At 45.6% G+C, this 22,948-nt stretch overlaps 1 protein-coding gene across 2 annotated transcripts in view; it reads right to left on the reverse strand.

Moving 5' to 3' along the window:
* Positions 1-22,948, reverse strand: part of TMEM132B (transmembrane protein 132B) — a 375,194-nt gene that overhangs the window by 203,381 nt on the left and 148,865 nt on the right. For both annotated transcript variants that reach the window (XM_083476418.1, XM_083476419.1), the window contains one exon: positions 5,953-6,099. In XM_083476418.1, coding sequence (XP_083332544.1) covers positions 5,953-6,099 — 147 coding nt within the window. The remainder of the gene's footprint in view (positions 1-5,952; positions 6,100-22,948) is intronic.

Genomic DNA, 22,948 nt, shown 5'->3' on the forward strand with positions numbered 1-22,948 from the left:
AATTCTGGGCCTCATCAATAGGAGTATAGCATCTAGATCAAGGGAAGTAATAGTGCCACTGTATTCTGCTCTGGTCAGACCTCACCTGGAGTACTGTGTCCAGTTCTGGGCACCACAGTTCAAGAAGGACACTGACAAACTGGAACGTGTCCAGAGGAGGGCAACCAAAATGGTCAAAGGCCTGGAAACGATGCCTTATGAGGAACGGCTAAGGGAGCTGGGCATGTTTAGCCTGGAGAAGAGGAGGTTAAGGGGTGATATGATAGCCATGTTCAAATATATAAAAGGATGTCACATAGAGGAGGGAGAAAGGTTGTTTTCTGCTGCTCCAGAGAAGCGGACACGGAGCAATGGAGCCAAACTACAAGAAAGAAGATTCCACCTAAACATTAGGAAGAACTTCCTGACAGTAAGAGCTGTTCGACAGTGGAATTTGCTGCCAAGGAGTGTGGTGGAGTCTCCTACTTTGGAGGTCTTTAAGCAGAGGCTTGACAACCATATGTCAGGAGTGCTCTGATGGTGTTTCCTGCTTGGCAGGGGGTTGGACTCGATGGCCCTTGTGGTCTCTTCCAACTCTATGATTCTATGATTCTATCTACAGCAGCACAACCAGATGCCTTCATCCGCCCCGGCTGCAACAATACATGTCTCTCCCATGTCGGTCTCTACAGCCACAGCAGGGACTGCAACCTTACAACAGTTTGAATTCACTCCCAAAGGTGCACTCATCTCCATTGTCACCCGAGACAGATGGATGGCGGCAACAGCAGCAGCAAAATCATCTGAGTTTCCACTAGTGCTTTTGCCAGACACATTTAGCTTTGCAACAGACAAGTGCGCCATAATAAGTTTTGCTTCAATCAAGCACTTTGGAGGAACTGTGTGCATGAAGACAGGGAATCAAGCGCTCTCATCCAGATCTCCAAGTTGACTGTGGAGTACCCTTAACTTCCTAAGCACCTTTCTCCTCTCCTTATGATCGTAACCACAGATACTTTCTTTGGTTCTTGCTGGCCATAAAAGTCACAATATACTGTACCCCAAAGTCAGGCGAACAACAGTGCGCAATGGGAGTGAGTTAATAAATCCAGTCTCTGTCTCTGCTCTGCTCTTGCTATCTTTTTCAAACCGCTTTCAAATATGCTTACTTTTCTAATCTTTCCCCTCCTCTCATCCACAGTATTATCCCTTATCACCGGGTTTTCATCTCAAGTTCTCCAATTTGCTCACGCAAATTGAGTGCTCATTAAGATATTTTAAATTAAGACCTTTCATGCAAAGCGTGTCACATATTTCTCTCCCCCCATTTTTTAAAAAAAACTGAATTCCTTATCACAATGTCTCAGGCGGTTTACATTATATTCTATTAGAAATCCATTTTGTCCAAGGTTGTTGCAATTCATAGATTAAAGCCTTTTCCTGGCTTTTTGTATTGTTCAGAATACGTTTATGAATTCACCTCTTTAGTAGTCAGACACATACTACATATGCTGGTATCCCAGTCTTTGATAATGTTGGTCGGCACAGTGTGCTTTTCCTTTCAAATGTGCATATAATTTCAAGGCTCCCTTGATAAGTGTGTGTTGTGGTTTGCAAACAGGGACGATTTAGGGTTCTGAAATCCCCATTGCAAGGTCAAAACTGAGAAAGCAAGAGCACATTCAGAGCCATAGTAGCCGTTCTTTGACTAGGGGAAGAGCTGTAGATCAGTGGCAGAACATATGCTTTGCATACATAAGGTTCCAAGTTCAATCCCCAACATCTCCAGGTCAGGCTGGGAGTGTTCCCTGTCTGAAACCCTGGAAAGCTGCTTGCAGTCAGTTGGACCAGGGATCTGACTCAGTACAAAGCAGCTTCCTGTCTTCCTATTGCATTTGATTCAGCCTGGCACTATATAAGGAGGCAGCAATTTCTGTCCCATTCTATGCACATTGCAGCCAGCCGTGTTTCTGTTCCACTGCAGTTCAGCTCGCACTAAAACTGACATTATCCATCTTACTATGTGCTGTGGCCAGAACTAATGGAATTAAATATGTCCTCAATTACGACATTAACGTCAGGGCATAGCAGAGGAAACACCTAAGACAACATGGGAAAACAATGCAATTATTTATGAATGTTCACAGACTAAGAAAACATCGACTTGCAATATTCACATACATGATCATCATTTCTGACCTCAGGCAGACATGCAAATTGCAGCAAATTGCTCTCATTTCCATTCCTGGTGAAATTCTCTGAAATCCCTAGGTGGTAAAGAAGGAGAGGGGAAGTGGGCAGGGAGACTCTTCCAGCCACCACCCTCTTTGGCATGACTTGCCCTCAGATATAGCTCCATGCCCATCTCAGCTGTAACCTGAGGGTTGGGGGTTAGGCTTAGGAGTTAGGGGTTAGGAGGTTAGTGTTAGGGGCTTAGGGTTTCGGGTTAGTTTGGGTTTGGGGGTTAGGGGTGCCCCAGTCACTCTGGGTGGCTCTGAACAAAATATTTAAAACACAGTAAAAACAACATCAGACATTAAAAACTTCTGTATAGAGGGCTGCCTTCAGGTGTCTTCTAAAAGTTGTAGAGTTGTTTATCTCCTTGATATCTGATGGGAGGGCGTTCCACAGGGCAGGTGCCACTACCAAGAAGGCCCTCTGCCTGGTTCACTGTAACTTCACTCCTTGCAGTGAGGGAACCACCAGAAGACCCTCAGAACTGGACCTCAGTGTCCAGGCTGAACGATTAGGGTGGAGACGCTCCTTCAGGTATACAGGACCAAGGCTGTTTAGGGCTTTAAAGGTCAGCAACAACACCTTGAATTGTGCTTGGAAACGTACCGGGAGTCAATGTAGATGATCCCGGCAGCCGCGCCCGATCACCAGTCTAGCTGCCACATTCTGGATTAGTTGTAGTTCCCAAGTCACCTTCAAAGGCAGCCCCACAAAAAGTGCATTGCAATAGTCCAAGCGGGAGATAACCAGAACATACACCACTCTGGTGAGACGGTGCACAGGCAGGTAAGGTGTCAGCCATCACACCTATTGGAGCTCATAGACAGCCTTGGACACAGAACTAACCTGCGCTTCCATGGATAGCTGTGAGTCCAAAATGGCTCCATTTTGGTAAATAAATAAGATTATAGTATAACAATAAATTATAAAATAAAAAATGTGTTTGTGCAGACCAGGGCCTGCCCTAAACTCTCCGAAGGAATGGTCACAGCCTGCTTACAAATATAGGCTTCTCTCTCATACACACACACACACACACACACACACACTCCCCGCCCCAGGAGGCAATCCATCTCTGTCACATTGTCTCTTCTTCCAAGCCAATTAGTTATCCTGACATGCTCAGAGGCTTACCAGAAGTAGGGTGCTGGTACCTGGCTTTTTCAGCAGTAATTTTAGAAAGCTATGGGGTCAAGAACTTAAAAGCAGGTTCTTACATTGCAAAGAGGAGTAGCAGATTCACAGACTATACTGACCTACTATGAAGGCTTTGAGGAGATGGGAGAATACCTTTCATTTTGTTATGGGGTAACTAAATCTTATGAACCAGGGGTGGGCAACCTTTTTCCAGCCACATTCCCTTCCGGGCAACCCTCTGTCACCAGTCTGGGCAGTAACAGCCATTATCCAAGTTCAAGGGTGCATTGCAGTCAAGGAAGGTGTGAAGCAGGGTTGGTGAGGGCTGTGCCCTGGGGGGGGGGGGCTAGCGAGATTCCCAAAGGCCGGGCAGAGAAGCCTGGAAGGCTACATATGGCCCTAGACTTGTGGTTTCCCATCGCAGTACTAAACTAACAGCAAGGAAAGGTGGAACACCAAATGAAAAGGAAGATCAAAATTAAATATTTACTTGTAGAGCAACAATATTTGCAAATCTGGAATGGATCTTCTGGAGTTTTCTATTTGCATACTTTAATTAATCTAAAAAAAATATTAAAACTAATCTCACAAAGGAAAGGGTCAGGGTATTAATTAACTTGAGATTCATTGCTTTTGTATAATTTAGAAGTTCGACATGGAGCAGAAAATGGTGTTAATAAAAACTAAGTTACTGTGACAGGTATAATTTCACGGATTAGCCCAAACTTCCAACATTCTCACCAAGTTTAAGGCTAACCTCTCTGTTTTACACAGCCCTGCTTCAATTAAAATACTTTTTTTTTCTCCTCCAGATGAAAATTACATTTCATTCTCCCTTTAACCTCAATATTTCTCTATTAATGTGATTTTTCTACCATGCAGTTCTTAAACGGAATGCAAGTCACAACCACAGTAATGGGGAAATCTAAACCTGTCGCTTAATGTTGAGTAATCCTTCTGACTGTCCAGCTCAGGGACAAATTAACAACTCTTTTTGGACAGGCTTTCCCCGTCTTCCATGTGACAGCCCTTCAGATATTTGAATAGGGCTGTCCTATCACTGCTCAGTCTTCTCCATTTAGCCTCAACCGTTCCTCACAAGGCTTGCTTTCCATAGGGCTGCTGTTTTTAAAACATTATTCCATCCCATAGCTGTGGTTGGCAAATGACAAAGCAGAGGGGCAGAAGAATGATTTGAGAGGGATCAGAAATGGTGCCTTATATAGGTTTCCAGTCAAAGTCCATACTTCAGGCAAGGGACAGCTAAATTTTGCCTTCCAGATGGTGTTGGATGCCAACTCCATCATCCCCAGAGTTGCAGCCCTCCAGCATCAGGGAGGAAGGGTTGGGGAAGATATTCAGTGCAATGCCACAGAAGACAGAATCAGGATTCAAAATGACCTTTCGTCCAACAGGTAGGGATGGGGGCAGAAATTTGATTCTCCTTCCATTTAAAGGTGCATCTTTCCAAAACAGTGTGTGAATCGAAACACAACCATCACTCGAAACTCACGCTTTTCTGGATTTTGCAATGCAGTTCTCCAGCCGAATAATATGAAGAAAAATGCAGATACCAAGATGAGAGTGTGTGTAATGATGCTTATCTCACGAAACATACAACCACGGATTATGTCAGGGGGGATGCAAAAACGCAAAATACATACAAAGATGTGTATATTAGTACAGTGGTACCTCTAGATACGAACGGGATCCGTTCTGGAGCCCTGTTCGCATCTAGAGGTAAACGTAACTAGTGATGGCACGTCTGCGCATGCGCGCGTCGCTTTTCGCCGCTTCTGCACATGTGCGTGATGTCATTTTGAGCGTCTGTGCATGTGCAAGCGGCAAAACCCGGAAGTAACGTGCTCCGTTACTTCCGGGTTGCCGCGGAGCGCAACTTGAACACACTCAACTCGAAGCGTATTCAACCCAAGGTATGACTGTATAAATTTGTAGATGAATTTTCATGAGGACTTTTTAAGTTATTTTTAAAAAATGATGCAAACTGATGTGGAAATGTAGAGAACTCAGCTTAAAGTGGGAAAAATGAGGGAAAGCAAGACTGAAGGAGTCATCTATCCCTACCCAGGGGATGCTATTAAAGAGTTAACGCCACCTTGAATGGTGTGATTTACTGCTGGCTGACTTTTGGAGAAGCAGCCAGGCCAGCTATTACATCCTGATCTTGTTGCTGGTGCAACATCTCCTTGTGCCCAGCTCCTAGGCAGAACACCTTCTCTGCATATTTCAGCAGTCTTGTCTCGGTCAGCTCCTTGCCCTGCTGGACAGCTCCATGGGCAAGAAAAGGGAATCTAAGCCATGCTGCTGTGCTTCTATGACTGGGACAAACTACCCAGGCACTAGTCCATGAACATCTATGCCATAAGACATTTGTTAGCCTTTAAGACATCACCACAAGACTCTTTGTTGCCCCCAGTCCTGGAACATTTTTCCAACGCTCAAAAGCTGTGCTCATGTTGGAAATACAAAAAGAAATTGATTCCTATTCAAGGGTAAAGATCAATAAAAGCATCTGAATTTTCCCCCGCTGTCTTTTAACTAGAAATGGCAGCTGCATGCAGCTCAGCGTGGATTTCTTACCTGCTCTCTGCATTTGGATTGATGTGCTCACATACAATGGTGGCGGTGGTCTGTGTCCTCCCATTGTCCACGTCTTGTTGAACTCCCCACTGGTCCGGATCACTGACTCGGATGTCTATTATCTTCACTCCTGAAGCAGCCTTAATTCTACCAAGAAAAGAACAGGCACAGCGTTAGTTCTACATGACGCCTTTTGGGGGTAGGAGAAATCTCACAGGAGACCCCAGTGGATGGTCCAGGAGCATATGTTCTTAATTTACGCACCCAGGAACAGCGACTGGCCTGCAGCTTCACAAGACGTGAACATAAGTGTTGTAAGAATGCGCACACATTGTGTCTCTCAGTCTGACCTACCTCATGGGGCTGTTGTGAGCATAATTTGGAGAACGAAATGAAGACTATGTACGCCACCTTGAGCTCCTTGGAGGGACGTTGGGACATAAATGTAATTAATAAATAAATAACTGGAAAATGCACCCTGCAGGCACTAAGCAACTGAAACTAGGCCCATTCACTATGCGCATTCAGGAAGGCAGGTACAGCCCGTGGCTTACAGGAGAGTCTTGCTCTGATCTTCTTAGGCCCTTAACTGGAACCAGTTAAGAACATGTGTGTGTTAATTTATGACCTCCAAAACTGAAAGAACCACATCTAAAAGAGAATGAATATTTGTTTCCTTCTGGAAGGAGCCCTCTCACAATGCTGATCTCCTCTCTGGTTGGATTTAGCTTATCAAGGAAGCTTTCATTCATTTCTCATAGAAAGCTCCCCTTCCCCCAGTCCTTACCCTGCTGCCTCAATCGACACCTCGCCCTTCTTGTTACTCCACTGGCTCCATGGAAGCTTAGACTAGCATTCAGCGAGATGCAAATCAGACCCTTGGTGGCTGTCCCTGGTTCCCTGGTTGGGCAAACTGCCAAGGAAGACAAACCGCTCATTGAGTCAAGGAGCAGGTTGTTTAAATATTTAATCAGAATTAAAATGGAGCAAGCTGTGCAATCCACAAGGAACTACAGATGCAACCACTTTGAAGGAGAATAGATAGACACCCTGGTTCATAGATTTGCCTCTTAATGAGGCTTCATATGACAGAGGGAGGGAGAAGCCTCCTGGTGACTGTAGTGGCTGCTGGTCCCCAAAACACTTACATAGTTGTCCTTAGGGTTGACTGAGCAGAAGATTGGTTGTCCCCAGAATGAATCAGATCCCCTTCTATGTTTCAGGCAAACATGGAAAATGCCTCAAATGGTGGGATAATTTCAACCTTCGAAAGAACATTCCTACATTGGCATCATCTTTTTATCCCTTGGATCATAGGGAGGGATCAACTCCCATGCTCTTAAGCACAAACTGACCCAGTGGGCCTCTCTACCTTCTTTCAAAATGGGGGGTCACCAACTTTTTTGAGCCGGTGGGCACATCTGGAATTCTGAGAAAATACTGAGGGCACCAGTCACAAAATGGCTGCTGTAGGGGTGTGGCACAGCACAAAATGGCTACCGTGGGAGGTATGTAGGAGAGGCCAAGCAAATGCAGATAGGAACTAAGCAGGAAAAGCTAACAGTCTCTCATGCATTGTGGGTTTTTGATGGGATATTTACTTTCACAGGCACCATAGAAGGTACTGGCAGGCACACCAATACCCATGAGAGCTTTGGAATTCCCTGCTCTAAAATGAAGTTGTTTCTAATGTCATTTGCTATGCTGGTCCTGCCCTGCTCCAAGGGGGGGTGGGCTCCAGTTCATTTTGGGGGTGAGCACTCTTCTGCTCATCCCTCCCTAAAGTAGATATAGGCTGGCAGGGTGCCTGAGAGTAGAATCAAGGTGGGTAGCCACTTAAGGCGGGCTATGGTATTTGTCCCAGTTCTGCTCGCATCCGCTTGGGACTTCACAGCATTCTGAACTGCATCTGCTGCTGTAAGGCTGAAGTTACTTCATATGAAAAGGCATAAAGACTAAGGAATCAAGCAAACAATATTTTATGGTTTGTATTGTATGATAAGGGTTGTAAACCACTTATTATTAAATAATACAAATAAATAAGACCTGGGTGCTTTACTGCCTATCATAGAGGTGCTTATGTCACTATATGCCAATTTGGAATAGGGGTTTAATTTCTTTCAAACATTCTTGTGGGGTCACCTCCAAATTCTCCTTTCTTTCTGATCATCTATTCTACCCAACTTAGTATTCATTACTCCATCAAAAATTATTTCAGGTTTGGTTCAAGTTCAGTTTCAGCTCTAAGTATATGAAATGGATTGGACTGATCTGTTCTTCTCCACAAGCCAGACTACCCTCTTATCTATTTAATCTATATATTTTTTATTGGCACAACCCGTAATAAGCAGCGCTCCCAGTTTTCTACAGCACCACAGCACTGCTGCCACAAATGGCCAGTGGGTGGTACTGATGCTTCCCAGTACCACGGGCATTCAAGTAGAATTCAACTTGCTCCTCTAAAGCTGCCAACTGCGGCCTAGATACTCAATGTGAGGAACGTGCCACACAGCCTATATTGAACTTTCAGACCATTCACCTGTCTCTGTTTCCCTGCCTACAGGTACCAGCCCTCCCAGGCTGTCCACCCATTAGGTCATAGGGAGAGCGAAGATCTCGAAAGAATTTGTTAAAACGCACAATTTGCAGCAAAGTGCATAAGTCACATTGATTAGGTGGAAGCTAAGCATGTTTACATATTTCCCATTGCCACCCATTGTGTGATTTCAGAGCCCAGTCCTTCGTCCCTAACAGGCCGGATCCGATAAATGCTGACACTCCCATCTGCTCAAGCCAACTGCCGCGTTTCCCAGCCCTTCAGCCAGGATGCAATGCAACACATGTCTTGTCCATCCAAGGACACTCGGTGATGCTATTTTTACTCAACTGGGCTTCTGAAGAGATTTGCTGACAACGCATCTCCTGTCAACTGGCTATTTGCTTCTGGCCTGCAGGGGTGCCGTTTCCTTATAGAAAACCTCCTGGGTTTTCAGCAGACATGCTTGGTTGTCTGCTACAGACGCCGATTTCATTCACTGTCTTCCCAGGTTAGCATTATGCCAGTCCAGTAGTGGCTGGTGCCTTTTGGGACCGGGAGGGTGGAAGACAGGGAGCCCAACAGCAGGTGGCACCAGAGCCAATAACGGGAAGACAACTTGTTCTAGTTTTGCCTTCTTTCCCTCCCTGCTGAGTTCTGAAAATGGCAACCCTGAGACTAAGGAGGAAGAAGATGACAGACAGTGCCACCCCCTTGGCTCAGCTGGACGTAAGATGCCAGGGGCGGGAGCTAGGAGTGAGTTAGTAATAACTCACACATTGCCAGTGAAGATGACTCTTTATTCAAAATGCCATGTCTATTGAGCACAGCAACTCTTCCCGGTAGCTCTTGCCCCAATGACACAATGTGTTCTCACAGTTCTCTAAGTCTCCTCCTCCCTCAGTCCTTTCCCAAGCAATCTGAGGCTCCTTCATCTTGTCTGTCTTTGCTCTGCCCTCTTCATACCTTCACTTCTGCCTCTGATTCTGGAATGCTCCCTACCGCAGCCTCTTCCTGCTCACTAAACTCTGTTACCTCTTCAGCTTCCGACACCTCTTCCTCCTAGTCTTCTCCTTCGTCTCCCTCTGACCACTCATTGTCATCCCACTATCCCATCCCTGGCCTCTGTGCCTTCTTCCCTCGGGGGTTCCCCCACTGGTGCCTCCCACCACTCCTCTGAATCCAGCCAGCCCATGACAGAAGACAGACAGGTGGGGCAGGAAACCCTTTGCTCTTATGGACAAGCCTCCACTGGATAGTTCTCCACTGGGTAGTCCCCTCACTTCCCAAAGCGCATGAACACACACATTGCAATCTTTCTGGACACCAGAATTTAAGCACTGGATCTGATACATTATCAAACTGGGAGGCTCCTCCTTTGTGCCACACCTGTGTTTTAGTCAAAGCAGAGTAATGCAGGGGAGAATCAGTGGAATTCAGAGAGCGCCATCCAAACCTGTGATCAGGAACTGTTGGGCATAAGGACAACCCCCCTCAGGCAGCACAATCAGAAGGATTTGTGGACCCGCACCAAGCCACCCCCAACCTACCACTATTTATTGCTCTATGGGTGCTCATGTGCCTTTGTATCAATGCAGATAATTTGCAAGTGCAAATCTTCTGCAAATCAGTGTCCCCCCCCCCCTCTTTTATGATGGCCTTTCCTATCTTTTGGTGATGGTGATTTGCAAGTGGCTTTCCACGATAAGGTCACTCCTTCACAGGAAACTGTCTGGGGAGCCTTGTGAAAGAGACCATGTCTCAGTGTAAGGCATTTGGGGGGGGGAGGCATGGGGAAAGTGGGGGGAAATTGGCAGGGAGGGTTGTGGGGAAGGAAGAAGAAGAAGAAGAAGAAGAAGAAGAAGAAGAAGAAGAAGAAGAAGAAGAAGAGTAGTAGTAGTAGTAGTAGTAGTTTGGATTTGATATCCCGCCTTTCACTCCCCTTCAGGAGTCTCAAAGCGGCTAACATTCTCCTTTCCCTTCCTCCCCCACAACAAACACTCTGTGAGGTGAGTGGGGCTGAGAGACTTCAAAGAAGTGTGACTGGCCCAAGGTCACCCAGCAGCTGCATGTGGAGGAGCGGAGACTCGAACCCGGTTTCCCAGATTACGTGACTACCGCTCTTAACCACTACACCACACTGGTAATGGGTAATGTCTGATCCAGCTCAAACAGGGGCGGATCTGATGTGAAATGGGCCAGACCTTCGGAACTAGAGATAGTTCACATTTTGGACCTGCTAACTTGCAACATCACTATCAAAAATTGCAGTGATAACACGGAGGGGTCCTCTTTTCATACCTGCAACAAGGAGATCAGAAGCTTCCATTTATGGTTTTAAACAAGCCACAGTTCTACCTGATGCCCAAACTTGGAAAACTGTAGCTTCTTCAAACTCTAGTTCAGTCTTCCCCATTTTGGTTCCCTCGAGATCTTTGAAATTACAACCCCCACCAGCCCCAGCCATCATGGCCAATGCTCAAGGATGCAGAAAGTTGTGCTCTAACCAGGTTGGAGATCAGAAGGATTAGAATTGGCTGCTTCATTTGCTCTTCCTAACTAGAGTTTCATCAAACCACAGTTCCCTGTGTTTGTATGTCACACGTAACTCTGTTTTGTTTAAAATCAGGTACAGAAGCTTCCAGTTTTCCCTCCATATGCATGAAAGAGGATAGAGGAGAATATGCAAGCCAAAGACTCACCACAGCTCACTCACATTGTAGGGGAAAAACAGGCTCCCCTTTTGTCTGAACTGGGCTTGAGAGCATTTTGTGCTCTCCCCCTCCCTTCCCGTCCAACACCTCCACAAAACTTTCCTTTTAAAACTGTACCTGAATCACACATCATCGCTCCTGTGAGCTTTTTTAATTTTTCCACTGCTGCTATTTTTATATAACCTTTTCCAGTTGCATTGTCTAACCCCCTCCCTTCCTCCTTGTCAGCCATGCCAGGATGCAGCAGGTATGAAATAGCTTATTAGAGCATTGCACTCCGCACAAACAGCATGGCTTTGGCAAACAAAAGGAAAGGGAAACCAGAACGCTTGGCAGGAAAGGCAAGAGGTGGAAATTATGAAGCCAAAAGGGGACTTGAGCCCTCCTCTGAGGGCTTGAGCGAATTCCCCTGCAGACCATAGAAGGTTCATAGAATTGTAGAATGCAGGGATCTTTTGTCCTAGGTGGGGCTCGAACCCATCATCATGAGAGTAAGAGTCTCATGCTCTGCTGACTGAGCTATCCCAGATATTCAAGAAGCATTGTTGTCTCCAGCTTAGCCCCTTTACTTGCAACCTGAGGTGAAGGGCAAGATGCCCCCTGCCCACTTTCACATCTAACAACCTGACCAGGCTGGCTGCTGAATCTCCTTTCAACCACTGGCAATGGGGCATCGCCCTCTACTGTACCTGAGGAAGAAGACTACCTTAGGAGGTGCAGAGCAAACAGTCTGTGAGCACCTAGAAAGGAATGCTGTGATCACCAATAGTCAGCATGGATTTCTGAAAAATAAGTCATGTCAGACTAACCTGATCTCATTTTTTGACAGAATTACAAGCCTGGTAGATGAAGGGAACGCAGTGGATGTAGCCTACCTTGATTTCAGCAAGGCATTCGACAAGGTGCCCCATGATATTCTTGTAAAGAAGCTGGTAAAATGCGGTCTTGACTATGCTACCACTCAGTGGATTTGTAACTGGCTGACTGACCGAACCCAAAGGGTGCTCATCAATGGTTCCTCTTCATCCTGGAGAAGAGTGACTAGTGGGGTGCCACAGGGTTCTGTCTTGGGCCTGGTCTTATTCAACATCTTTATCAACGACTTGGATTATGGACTCAAGGGCATCCTGATCAAATTTGCAGATGACACCAAACTGGGAGGGGTGGCTAACACCCCAGAGGACAGGATCACACTTCAAAACGACCTTGACAGGTTAGAGAACTGGGCCAAAACAAACAAGATGAATTTTAACAGGGAGAAATGTAAAGTATTGCACTTGGGCAAAAAAAATGAGAGGCACAAATACAAGATGGGTGACACCTGGCTTGAGAGCAGTACATGTGAAAAGGATCTAGGAGTCTTGGTTGACCACAAACTTGACATGAGCCAACAGTGTGACGCGGCAGCTAAAAAAGCCAATGCAATTCTGGGCTGCATCAATAGGAGTATAGCATCTAGATCAAGGGAAGTAATAGTGCCACTGTATTCTGCTCTGGTCAGACCTCACCTGGAGTACTGTGTCCAGTTCTGGGCACCACAGTTCAAGAAGGACACTGACAAACTGGAACGTGTCCAGAGGAGGGCAACCAAAATGGTCAAAGGCCTGGAAACGATGCCTTATGAGGAACGGCTAAGGGAGCTGGGCATGTTTAGCCTGGAGAAGAGGAGGTTAAGGGGTGATATGATAGCCATGTTCAAATATATAAAAGGATGTCACATAGAGGAGGGAGAAAGGTTGTTTTCTGCTGCTCCAGAGAAGCGGACACGGAGCAATGGATCCAAACTACAAGAAAGAAGATTCCACCTAAACATTAGGAAGAACTTCCTGACAGTAAGAGCTGTTTGACAGTGGAATTTGCTGCCAAGGAGTGTGGTGGAGTCTCCTCCTTTGGAGGTCTTTAAGCAGAGGCTTGACAACCATATGTCAGGAGTACTCTGATGTTGTTTCCTGCTTGGCAGGGGGTTGGACTCAATGGCCCTTGTGGTCTCTTCCAACTCTATGATTCTATGATTCTAGAGCAGCCTCATTTAAAGGCAATCGGCGGGATGCCGACATCTCCTAGTATCTACCGCCTAAGGCAGCTGTATCATTCTGCCTCATGGGAGGGCTGGCCCTGTAACCTGGGAGCAAACCCTGCCCTGGAGCCTAAGTTTTGCCCCTCCCAAGCCAGCCTCACGTACCCACAGCTTGGCACCGAGAGAGTGAAAAGGATTGGTCTGCACCTCCATGCACACCTGTGCTCCCCCATCTTCCTGCAGAATGGCACACAAAGACAAAGGACTCAGGATGGATCTACACACAGGGGAAAAACCGCTATAAATAAGTCAGAAATTAGATCATTATAATAAAAGAAAAGAAACGCTATGTAAAAAATGCATTATTTTTTTTTGCTCTCTGTCAGCATCTGGTGTTGCATGTTTATAATGCATCCAAAGCATTGGGGTTTTTTCTTTACTAATGTAGCTGAGTCCTGAGTTGCGGCTTACACAGCAATAGGGCTTTTTTCAGCCAGAACTCACCGGAACGGAGTTCCCGTACCTCTTTGGGGTGTCCCAGCACGTATTCCGTCACTTGGCACAGCACTCTGTGTTGAGTGATGCAGGCTGCGGCGGAGGGATGGTTTGGTGCAGTGCAATGGTGGGACGAGTGGGCAAAAAGAAGCTTTTTTAGGGGCAAGGTCCCTTAAAAAAACTCAACAAGTTCCGGCACCATTTTTTCTAGGAAAAAAAAGTCTTGCATAGCAACATTCTAACATGCCATGCCCATCCCCAGGGCAAATACACTGACAAAGTAGGGAAGAATGGGCAACAAAAATTACAGGCCATTCTTGGTAAATAAGGACAGTTGGGCCATATGCAATGAATCTCTTATAAACTCAAATTTGGGGGATTTCCCAGGAGCCAGCCCATTGCTTCAGTCTAGAATTCTAAATTCTACTTGCAAAAATTTTATAATGCTGAAGTTATGCTAAATCCCATTTTGAACTATCTTCAGACTACACAAATTCATGGAGGACGTAACTGTGAATGGCTACTAACAATGATGGTGACTTTACTAGCTCCAAGATCAATGGCAGAATGCCCTGACTATTAGTTGTTGTGGGTGGCGCTGTGGGTTAAACCACAGAGCCTAGGACTTGCCGATCAGAAGGTTGGTGGTTCAAATCCCAGTGACGGAGTGAGCTCCCGTTGCTAGGTCCCTGCTCCTGCCAACCTAGCAGTTCGAAGCATGTCAAAGTGCAAGGAGATAAATAGGTACCGCTCCAGCGGGAAGGTAAACGGCATTTCGGTGTGCTGCTCTGGTTCGCCAGAAGCAGCTTAGTCCTGCTGGCCACATGACCCAGAAGCTGTACGTCGGCTCCCTCGGCTAATAATAATAATAATAATAATAATAATAATAATAATAATAATAATTTATTATTTATACCCCGCCCATCTGGCTGGGCCTCCCCAGCCACTCTGGGCGGCTTCCATAAAACCAAAAATACAGTAAAATCACACATTAAAAACTTCCCTGAACAGGGCTGCCTTAAGATGTCTTCTGAATGTCAGGTAGTTGTTTATCGCTTTGACATCTGCTGGAAGGGCGTTCCACAAGGCTGGCGCCACTACCGAGAAGGCCCTCTGCCTGGTTCCCTGTAGCTTTGCTTCTCGCAATGAGGGAACCGCCAGAAGGCCCTCGGCGCTGGACCTCAGCGAGATGAGCGCCGCAACTCCAGAAGTCGGTCACGACTGGACCTAATGGTCAGTGGTCCCTTCACCTTAACCTTTACTGTGAGAACAGACTGCTGGGCTAGGTAGATCCTTGATCTGATCTAGCAAGGCTCTTTGGTCCTTAGAATCAGAAGAAAATGTTAAAAACTATTCTGCCAAGCTTTGGGGATATGCTGATATAATTAAGAACCAAAACTGGAACATCTCCAGTGGAAATGAAAGTATTCTGGAGTTCATTTAACCTTTCTTGAAACTGCTCCAGAGCTCCCCAACTCAAGGGACTCCTGTACTATCTGGAGAGCATCAGATTGTGAGGAGGCTAATCACAACTATCACATTTCAGAAGATTCTTCAAGATGCCTTTCCAAGCACAACAGTGACATTCTCCTAAGGGACCCTCTTGGGCCCAGAATTGACAGGCAAGTTTATTGCACATATAATATTCAGAGTCGAGAAAATCTGTAGCTAAATTATAATTTAAACAAGGTTGAGAGATATCCTCATTCAGAATGATTTAGTCTTAATTGCTAATACAACAGAACCCTGGTGCTCAATGAAAAAGTTTCATCACATCCTGAAACACAATTTAACTGCTCTGCCCAGGTATGAGAAAAGCTGTCACGCTGCTGAGACTTCGAGAGAGAAAAACGTCTTCTGCATTATTAGACAGGCAATACCATCATGCGTCTTCTTGTGTCAAGCACTATCTCTGCTGTGAGGAAGTTACAGAAGAAAATCCGCACTCTGTATTCCGGTGTTGCATTTGTGAAAATGTATGCAAAAAAGGTTTCTTTTTTGGACAGTCTTTTTCCCCATCAGAGCCACTTTTCCTCAGGGATAATCCACTGAGGGCTACATTCCATCAGTGGGCAGGACAAAGACAGCGGTGGGTGGAGTCACATCCAAAAGTGGGTGGGGTCTCTCTCTGTCTCTCTCTCTCTCTCATCCCCTTCTCACACACATTATTTCTCTTACACCCATTCCCTTTTCTTTCACTCTTCCTCCCCACCCAGCAAACTGCCAAAAGTGAATTGCTCTCGCCAGAAGTCTGAACTGGTTGCTTGTGGAGAGCTTTGGAAATTACGCTGAGGGCCACAGGCTGTCCATGCCTGCTTGATCCTTTCTTAATCACTGATTGTTTGGGGAAAAGAGGACATTCTATATATTTTTCCTGACTACAGCAGCAGGAGCAAGAAGGGTTCTAAATCAGGCATAGGCAAACTGGACCCTCCAGATGTTTTGGGACTACAACTCCCATCATCCCTGGCCACTGGTCCCATTAGCTAGGGATGATGGGAGTTGTAGTCCCAAAACATCTGGAGGGCCGAGTTTGCCTATGCCTGCTCTAAATCATACAGAGGGCAAGGGAGCTGCGGATGCAGTGAAGGCTCCTGCCAATCCATCCATCCATCTCTTCCAATCCATTGAGGGTGACGAGGCTAGGCAAAGAGGAAGTGTTAAGGGGGTGTAGCCACCAAACAGAGGCCCACTCTCTCTGGGGTTTCTCATCCAGAGGTAGGGAGCATTGTTCAGCTTGAGAGCCAGACTTGGTTCTGAGAAACCCCTCCAGGGGTCACGTGTCAATGGTGGGCAGGAACAGAGGCAAAAGTAGGAGCAACTTCTTAACATAGATATTGCTTTCATACAGCAGGCTAGCTTCTACACAGCCTCCTCCATCCAGGCAAGTGATAGCAGGACTTGGGACGAACTAATTCAGATTAATGAATTCACTGAATTAATTCAAAAATCTCTGAATCACACCTGGAAATGGTTCCTAGAAATTCTAGGTGAACAGAATTGGGGGGGGGGGGTTATGGCAGAACTTTGGGGAAATTTTAATTCAGTTCAATTTATGTTTTTATTCCACCATACATACACACACAAACACACGGTTTTCATCAAACTTAACTGTGTTTGATAGTGGCCACTGCAGTCACCATAATTAGCTTTTTGAAAAAAATATGATGCTTTTTAATAATCACAACTCTTTTGGAGAAATAAATACAGCAATTGTTCACATTCCGCTGTGGAGCAGGGTTAGCAGACCAGCTTGTAAAATCCCTGAAGGCTGAGGGCATTTGGAATGCTGAGGACCAAATTCAACTGGAATGGAATTATTTTTCCTTTTTTTTGGAGGGGGTGAACTGGGACTAATTCCTTTTTAAGATGAACTTCCCAAGCACTGAGCAAGAGTCTTTAGCAGAGTTCAATAACACATTCCAGCCCAGAACAGCCATTTAATGAGTGCATTAAGCATAGCTAGTGATGAATGTGAGTTGGGAAGAGCCCCAGGGTCCAAGCAGAAGTCCTGGAGGGCCCCATTTGGCCCCATGTCCTGAGACTCTCCACCCCTGCACTAACTGCTTGAGGGCAGTAATGAGTTCGAGTGGTGCTCCACCAATCTCAGTCCCCAGCTCCCACCTGCCTGCTTTCTTATTTATAAACAGCAGAGGGCTGCCTCTCCCTTAATCTCAGTGATCCCCTTGCAGAACTCAGCGGGGAGGAGGATGGCATGGGTAGGCAAACGAAGACATGGGGGCCAGATCTGGCTCAATCACCGGCCCGTGGATTTTACATGAGTAGAATGAGTCCTTTTATTTAAAATGCACCTCTGGGTTATTTGTGGGGCCTGCCTGGTGTTTTTACATGAGTAGAACGTGTGCTTTTATTTAAAATGCACCTCTGGGTTATTTGTGTGGCATAGGAATTCATTCCTGCTTCTTGGGAGAAAAGCAATGACAAACTTAGATAGCATCTTCAAAAGTAGAGACATCGCCTTGCCAACAAAGGTCCGTATAGTAAAAGCTATGGTTTTCCCAGTGGTGATGTATGGAAGTGAAAGCTGGACCACAAAGAAGGCTGATCACCGAAGAATGGATGCTTTTGAATTATGGTGCTGGAGGAGACTCTTGAGAGTCCCATGGGCTGCAAGAAGATCAAACCTTTCCATTCTTAAGGAAATCAGCCCTGAGTGCTCACTGCAAGGACAGATCGTGAAGCTGAGGCTCCAATACTTTGGCCACCTCATGAGAAGAGAAGACTCCCTGGAAAAGACCCTGATGTTGGGAAAGATTGAGGGCACAAGGAGAAGGGGACGACAGAGGACAAGATGGTGGGACAGTGTTCTCGAAGCTACCAGCATGAGTCTGACCAAACTGCGGGAGGCAGTGGAAGACAGGAGTGCCTGGCGTGCTCTGGTCCATGGGGTCCAGAGTCGGACACGACTAAACAACAGCCAAGGAATTCATTCATCTTCTTTCTTTCTTTTTCAAAATATAGTCCCACCCCCCACAAGGTCTGAGGGACAGTGGACCGGCCCCCTGTTGAAAAAGTTTGCTGACCCCTGGAGGATGGGCTCTGCCTGTCACTGGCTCTGGCACCACCTACTGTTGGTCTTCCTGCCTCCCCCCCCCCCCCGCCAGTCCCAAAGGGCACCACCAGCCACTTCTTGAGGTTTGAACCCAGATATGGCTAAAGTGGTCATCTTCCCAGTGGCTCCTCCAGCTGCTGTGAGTCATCATCAAGGACATTATGAACGTGAATGTAGTCAAGTAGAACTACATTCTAGTTCCAGTGTGATAGGTTGTTAGCCAAGGCTGTTACGTTTCTGCTGACAGCTTGCATTTGGTTGCAAAGTCTTGTTTTTAAATTGGATTTGATACCATTGTGTTTCCTTCAGTTGCAATTATATATATTAATTATTCGTGGCCTAGGGCTGAAGGAGAGAAACAGAAGCAGAAACTAGAGAGTTTAATCAACTGGTTAACGCTAATGGGATTACAGCAGAATCCTATGTGAGTTTGCTTAAAAGTAAGTCATGGGGAACTAGGTAGCTGCCTCATACTGAGTCTGACACCATTGCTCCAGCTAGCTCAGTACTACCGACACTGGCTGGCAGCAGCTCACCAGGATTTCAGACCGGAGGCTCTCCCAACCTTCCCTGGATATACAAACGACTGAACCTGGGACTTTCTGCACAGAAAGTACAAACTTCTTAAGGCATTGTAGCCGTTCCCCACTGTGTACATCTCAGTATGTTCAATGGGGCTTACTCCCAAGAAAGCACACGTAAGGCTGTGGCCCAAACCAACTAAATCTGGGTACATTTTGACACCGAGGTGTGGGGGGGTGATTCAGTTGAAAAAGCATACTCTTTGTTTATATTATCACAGAGCTGAAGGAGGCCTTGGAAGTCATCTAGTTAAGCCCATGATTGATGAAGGGAACTTCTGCACTGGCTGCCCGTTGACTGCTGAGTCCTTGTATTAATTTGCACAGCGCTTAACAACATAGGTCCAGGGTACCTTAAAGAGCACCTCAACTCTCCTGTCCCATCTTGATCACCAAGATCATCTGCAGGAGCATTCTTGGTCATCCCCCAAGATGATGAGACTCATTTGACATAGAAACAAAACCGAGCCTTGAGTGTCACCTACCAGTCCTTCCCTGCTAACAGGGATTCAGCAAGCATGTTCTAGCTTAACCTTTAAACTACTGTATGTGCTAAAACAAACAAACAAACAAACAAACAAACAAACAAACAAACACTATGCTGCCAGGTTAATGCAGGCAATTAAGAAAGCAACACCTGTAACAGTTAGCTAGTGATCTGTGATTCAACATTTTTACGTCTTTTATTGTATATGTCTATAGATAGACAATTGGGGCGTGGGTGGCGCTGTGGTCTAAACCACTGAGCCTTGGGCTTGCTGATCAAAAGATTGGTGGTTTGAATCCCTGCGACAGGGGTGAGCTCCTGTTGCTCGGTCCCAGCTCCTGCCAACCTAGCAGTTCGAAAGCACGCCAAAAAGTGCAAGCAGATTAATAGGTACCACTCCAGCGGGAAGGTAAACAGCATTTCCGTGCGCTGCTGTGGTTTTGGTGTTCCGCTGCACCAGAAGCGGCCTAGTCACGCTGGCCACATGACCTGGAAAAACTGTCTGTGGAGCAGACAAATGCTGGCTCCCTTGGCCTGTAAAGCGAGATGATCGCCGCAACCCCAGAGTCGTTCACTACTGGACTTAACTGTTAGGGGTCCCTTTACCTTTACCTTTATAGATAAGACAAATTTGCAGATAATAAATAGATAGATGATAGCTAGCTAGAGAGAGAGAGAGAGAGAGAGAGAGAGATGATAGATGATAGATAGATAGATAGATAGATAGATAATAGATAGATAGATAGATGATAGATAGATAGATAGATAGATAGATAGATAGATAGATAGATAGATAGATAGATAGATATAGATAGATGATAGATAGAAAGATAGATAGATAGATTGATAGATAGATGATAGATAGATAGATAGATGATAGATACATAGATAGATAGATAGATAGATAGATAGATAGAGATAGATAGATAGATAGATAGATAGATAGATAGATAGATAGATAGATAGATAGATAGATGATAGATAGATGATAGATAGATGATAGATAGATAGATAGATAGATAGATGATAGATAGATGATAGATAGATAGATAGATGATAGATAGAGATAGATAGATGATAGATAGATATAGATAGATAGATGATAGATAGATAGATAGATAGATAGATGATAGATAGATAGATAGATAGATAGATAGATAGATAGATAGATGATAGATAGATAGATGATAGATAGATGATAGATAGATAGATAGATAGATAGATAGATAGATAGATAGATGATAGATAGATGATAGATAGATAGATGATAGATAGATAGATAGATAGATAGATAGATGATAGATAGATAGATAGATGATAGATAGAGATAGATAGATGATAGACAGATAGATGATAGATAGATTTGGAGGTATTGGGTGTAAGGGGAGGGATAATACCTCTGTTGGGGGACACAGTATGCTCCTTTGGGGGTAGCTTATCCACCTTTGGTCTCCACCCTGCACTCCCCTCTCAACTCACACATTCCTAGAAAATGTCAGCATGCAACAGTGGCCACCCCCCAGGAAACAACTTTGACTGGCCAGCTAAACCAGATGAGGGAAGCCAATGGGTCTCAAACCCTCGGTGATTTGGGGACATCCCCTGCAGGTGAATTGAGCAGACCAGACCAATACTGGCTCCAACGGTCAAGAAGGCAGTTTCTGCACATGCTGTAGAGGGAAGTGAGGGGCAGATGAGAACCCGGGAAAGTAGCCCATTTAGGAGATGGAAAGACCTGGTCCTAAACCTCTGCTGCCTTGCAGGATATCATCAGGAGAAGAAAAGGCTCAGGAGTAAACGGAGTAATCTCTACACAAATCTGGAGTGGAGTCCCTAAGACGACTGGATGGCACCTTGTAAGCCTCCTTCTGGCAACTCCTGCAGCCACGCTCTACTTTCCCTTGGACCACATCAGCCAAGCCAAGAAGAGGGTCTTGTTCTCTGGGCAGTCCAGGACCTCCAGACACTGCCCAGACCTGTATCCTGAGGAGGTCACTTCAGTGCTGATAACACATCGGTTTGACTTCACCCTCAGAGGCACGCTACATTGTCTCTCAAGACAGACAAATGCCAACAACAGATCCACTTTCATCTTTTTTATGAAATAATGGTACAGAGGTATTTTTAGAAAAGAAGGAAGGAAGTGCTCCAAAAGTTCATCCAAAACCTGGCCTCCAGTACCTTCAGCACTTTAGATCTGAATCTTCCCGCTGGGGCTGCAGAGAACAAATCTTTGCCCTCCTTTACGTGGCAGCCCTCCAGATATTTGTAAAGTGTAGAAATTACCAAGCTAGGCACTCTTCTGCACGGCACAGCAAAACTACAGGCCATAATCATCCTAAAAAGCTGAGGCCCAGGTTTTCCCCATCCAGTTAAGCAGGTGAGCTATGTTCTTACCGGAGCGGGGTGAAATTGCAACAGTGGAAGCGGCAGCTTCAGAAGGCAGTATAAAATAGAAATGCAGATTGTTCCGCCTCGGATTTATTACACTTTTAACATCTAAATCAGGAGGATTCTGTCCTATAGATTGAGACGGATCTGAAGTAATTTAATGGGAAGTTGGTCGTTGAAACACATAATCACATTTCTAGAACAATGTAATTACATTGAGTGTAATGTGATTTCCTGCCAGCGAGTTTTAAAAAGTGCGGCATCCACCATATCCTTTGCTCTTGCATCGAACATGACAACCCCAGCAAAATTAGCTCTAGGAAGCCCGATGCAGCATTCAATTAAAGAAAGAGACATTAGGACTTCGGGAGAGGCAGGGTAAAATGGGCGACATATCAGGAAACACGTCGGCTGTGTGCTGACAATGCAGCGGCATTCGCAACAAGAGAGGGAGCCAAGAAATTACGGCTGAGATATTTTATACATTTAAGGGTGATCAGTCAAGGGCTAGCATTAAGCCTTTGCACCAAAGGCATCGCTATGACCTTCAGCCATTCTGCATCTGGGGTAGGCAACCTAAGGCCCATGGGCCACAAGCAGCCCACGGAGGTCATTTAGCTGGCCCACGAGCCGGCCCTGAACCGAGTCACCCACTCAGTGAGTCCCCGCGCACTGCGCTAAACTAAAAAAAAAAACTCCTTAATAAATTTTCCACTTTAACAATCCAATCAAACCATATTAAATATTCCAAATTGTACATATTATTGAATAATCAAACAGTCCAAATATTATGCCAAATTATTTTCAAAAATTGAAGGTATCTTCCCATGTTCTGAGGTTGGGGGGCTCTGATCATCTCATACTTCTACTGCTTTCATAATTTTCACGATAGTTCCCGTAAATCATTCCGATGTTAATCCTCATTACTTTGCACAGCCTCTGTGTTTATCAAACTGGCGCAGTGCGGCATGACTCGCTTCCGTGGTGCCAGAAATCACGTCTGCACATGCTCAGACGCCGAAAATTACATCTGCGTAGATGCAGACGCCAGAAATTGCGGCTGCGCACACTCATGCGCTCACGTGATCCAGCCCACGGAGGGATCTCCGCTGGAGTGAACCGGCCCAGGCGAGGTAAATCTTGTTGACTCCTGTTCTGCATGGTGCAAACAAAGCGTTATCTCCAATCAACTGAGTGCAAAG

Source organism: Podarcis liolepis, assembly GCF_965112155.1.
Source record: "Podarcis liolepis genome assembly, chromosome: 15".
Classification (NCBI taxonomy): domain Eukaryota; kingdom Metazoa; phylum Chordata; class Lepidosauria; order Squamata; family Lacertidae; genus Podarcis; species Podarcis liolepis.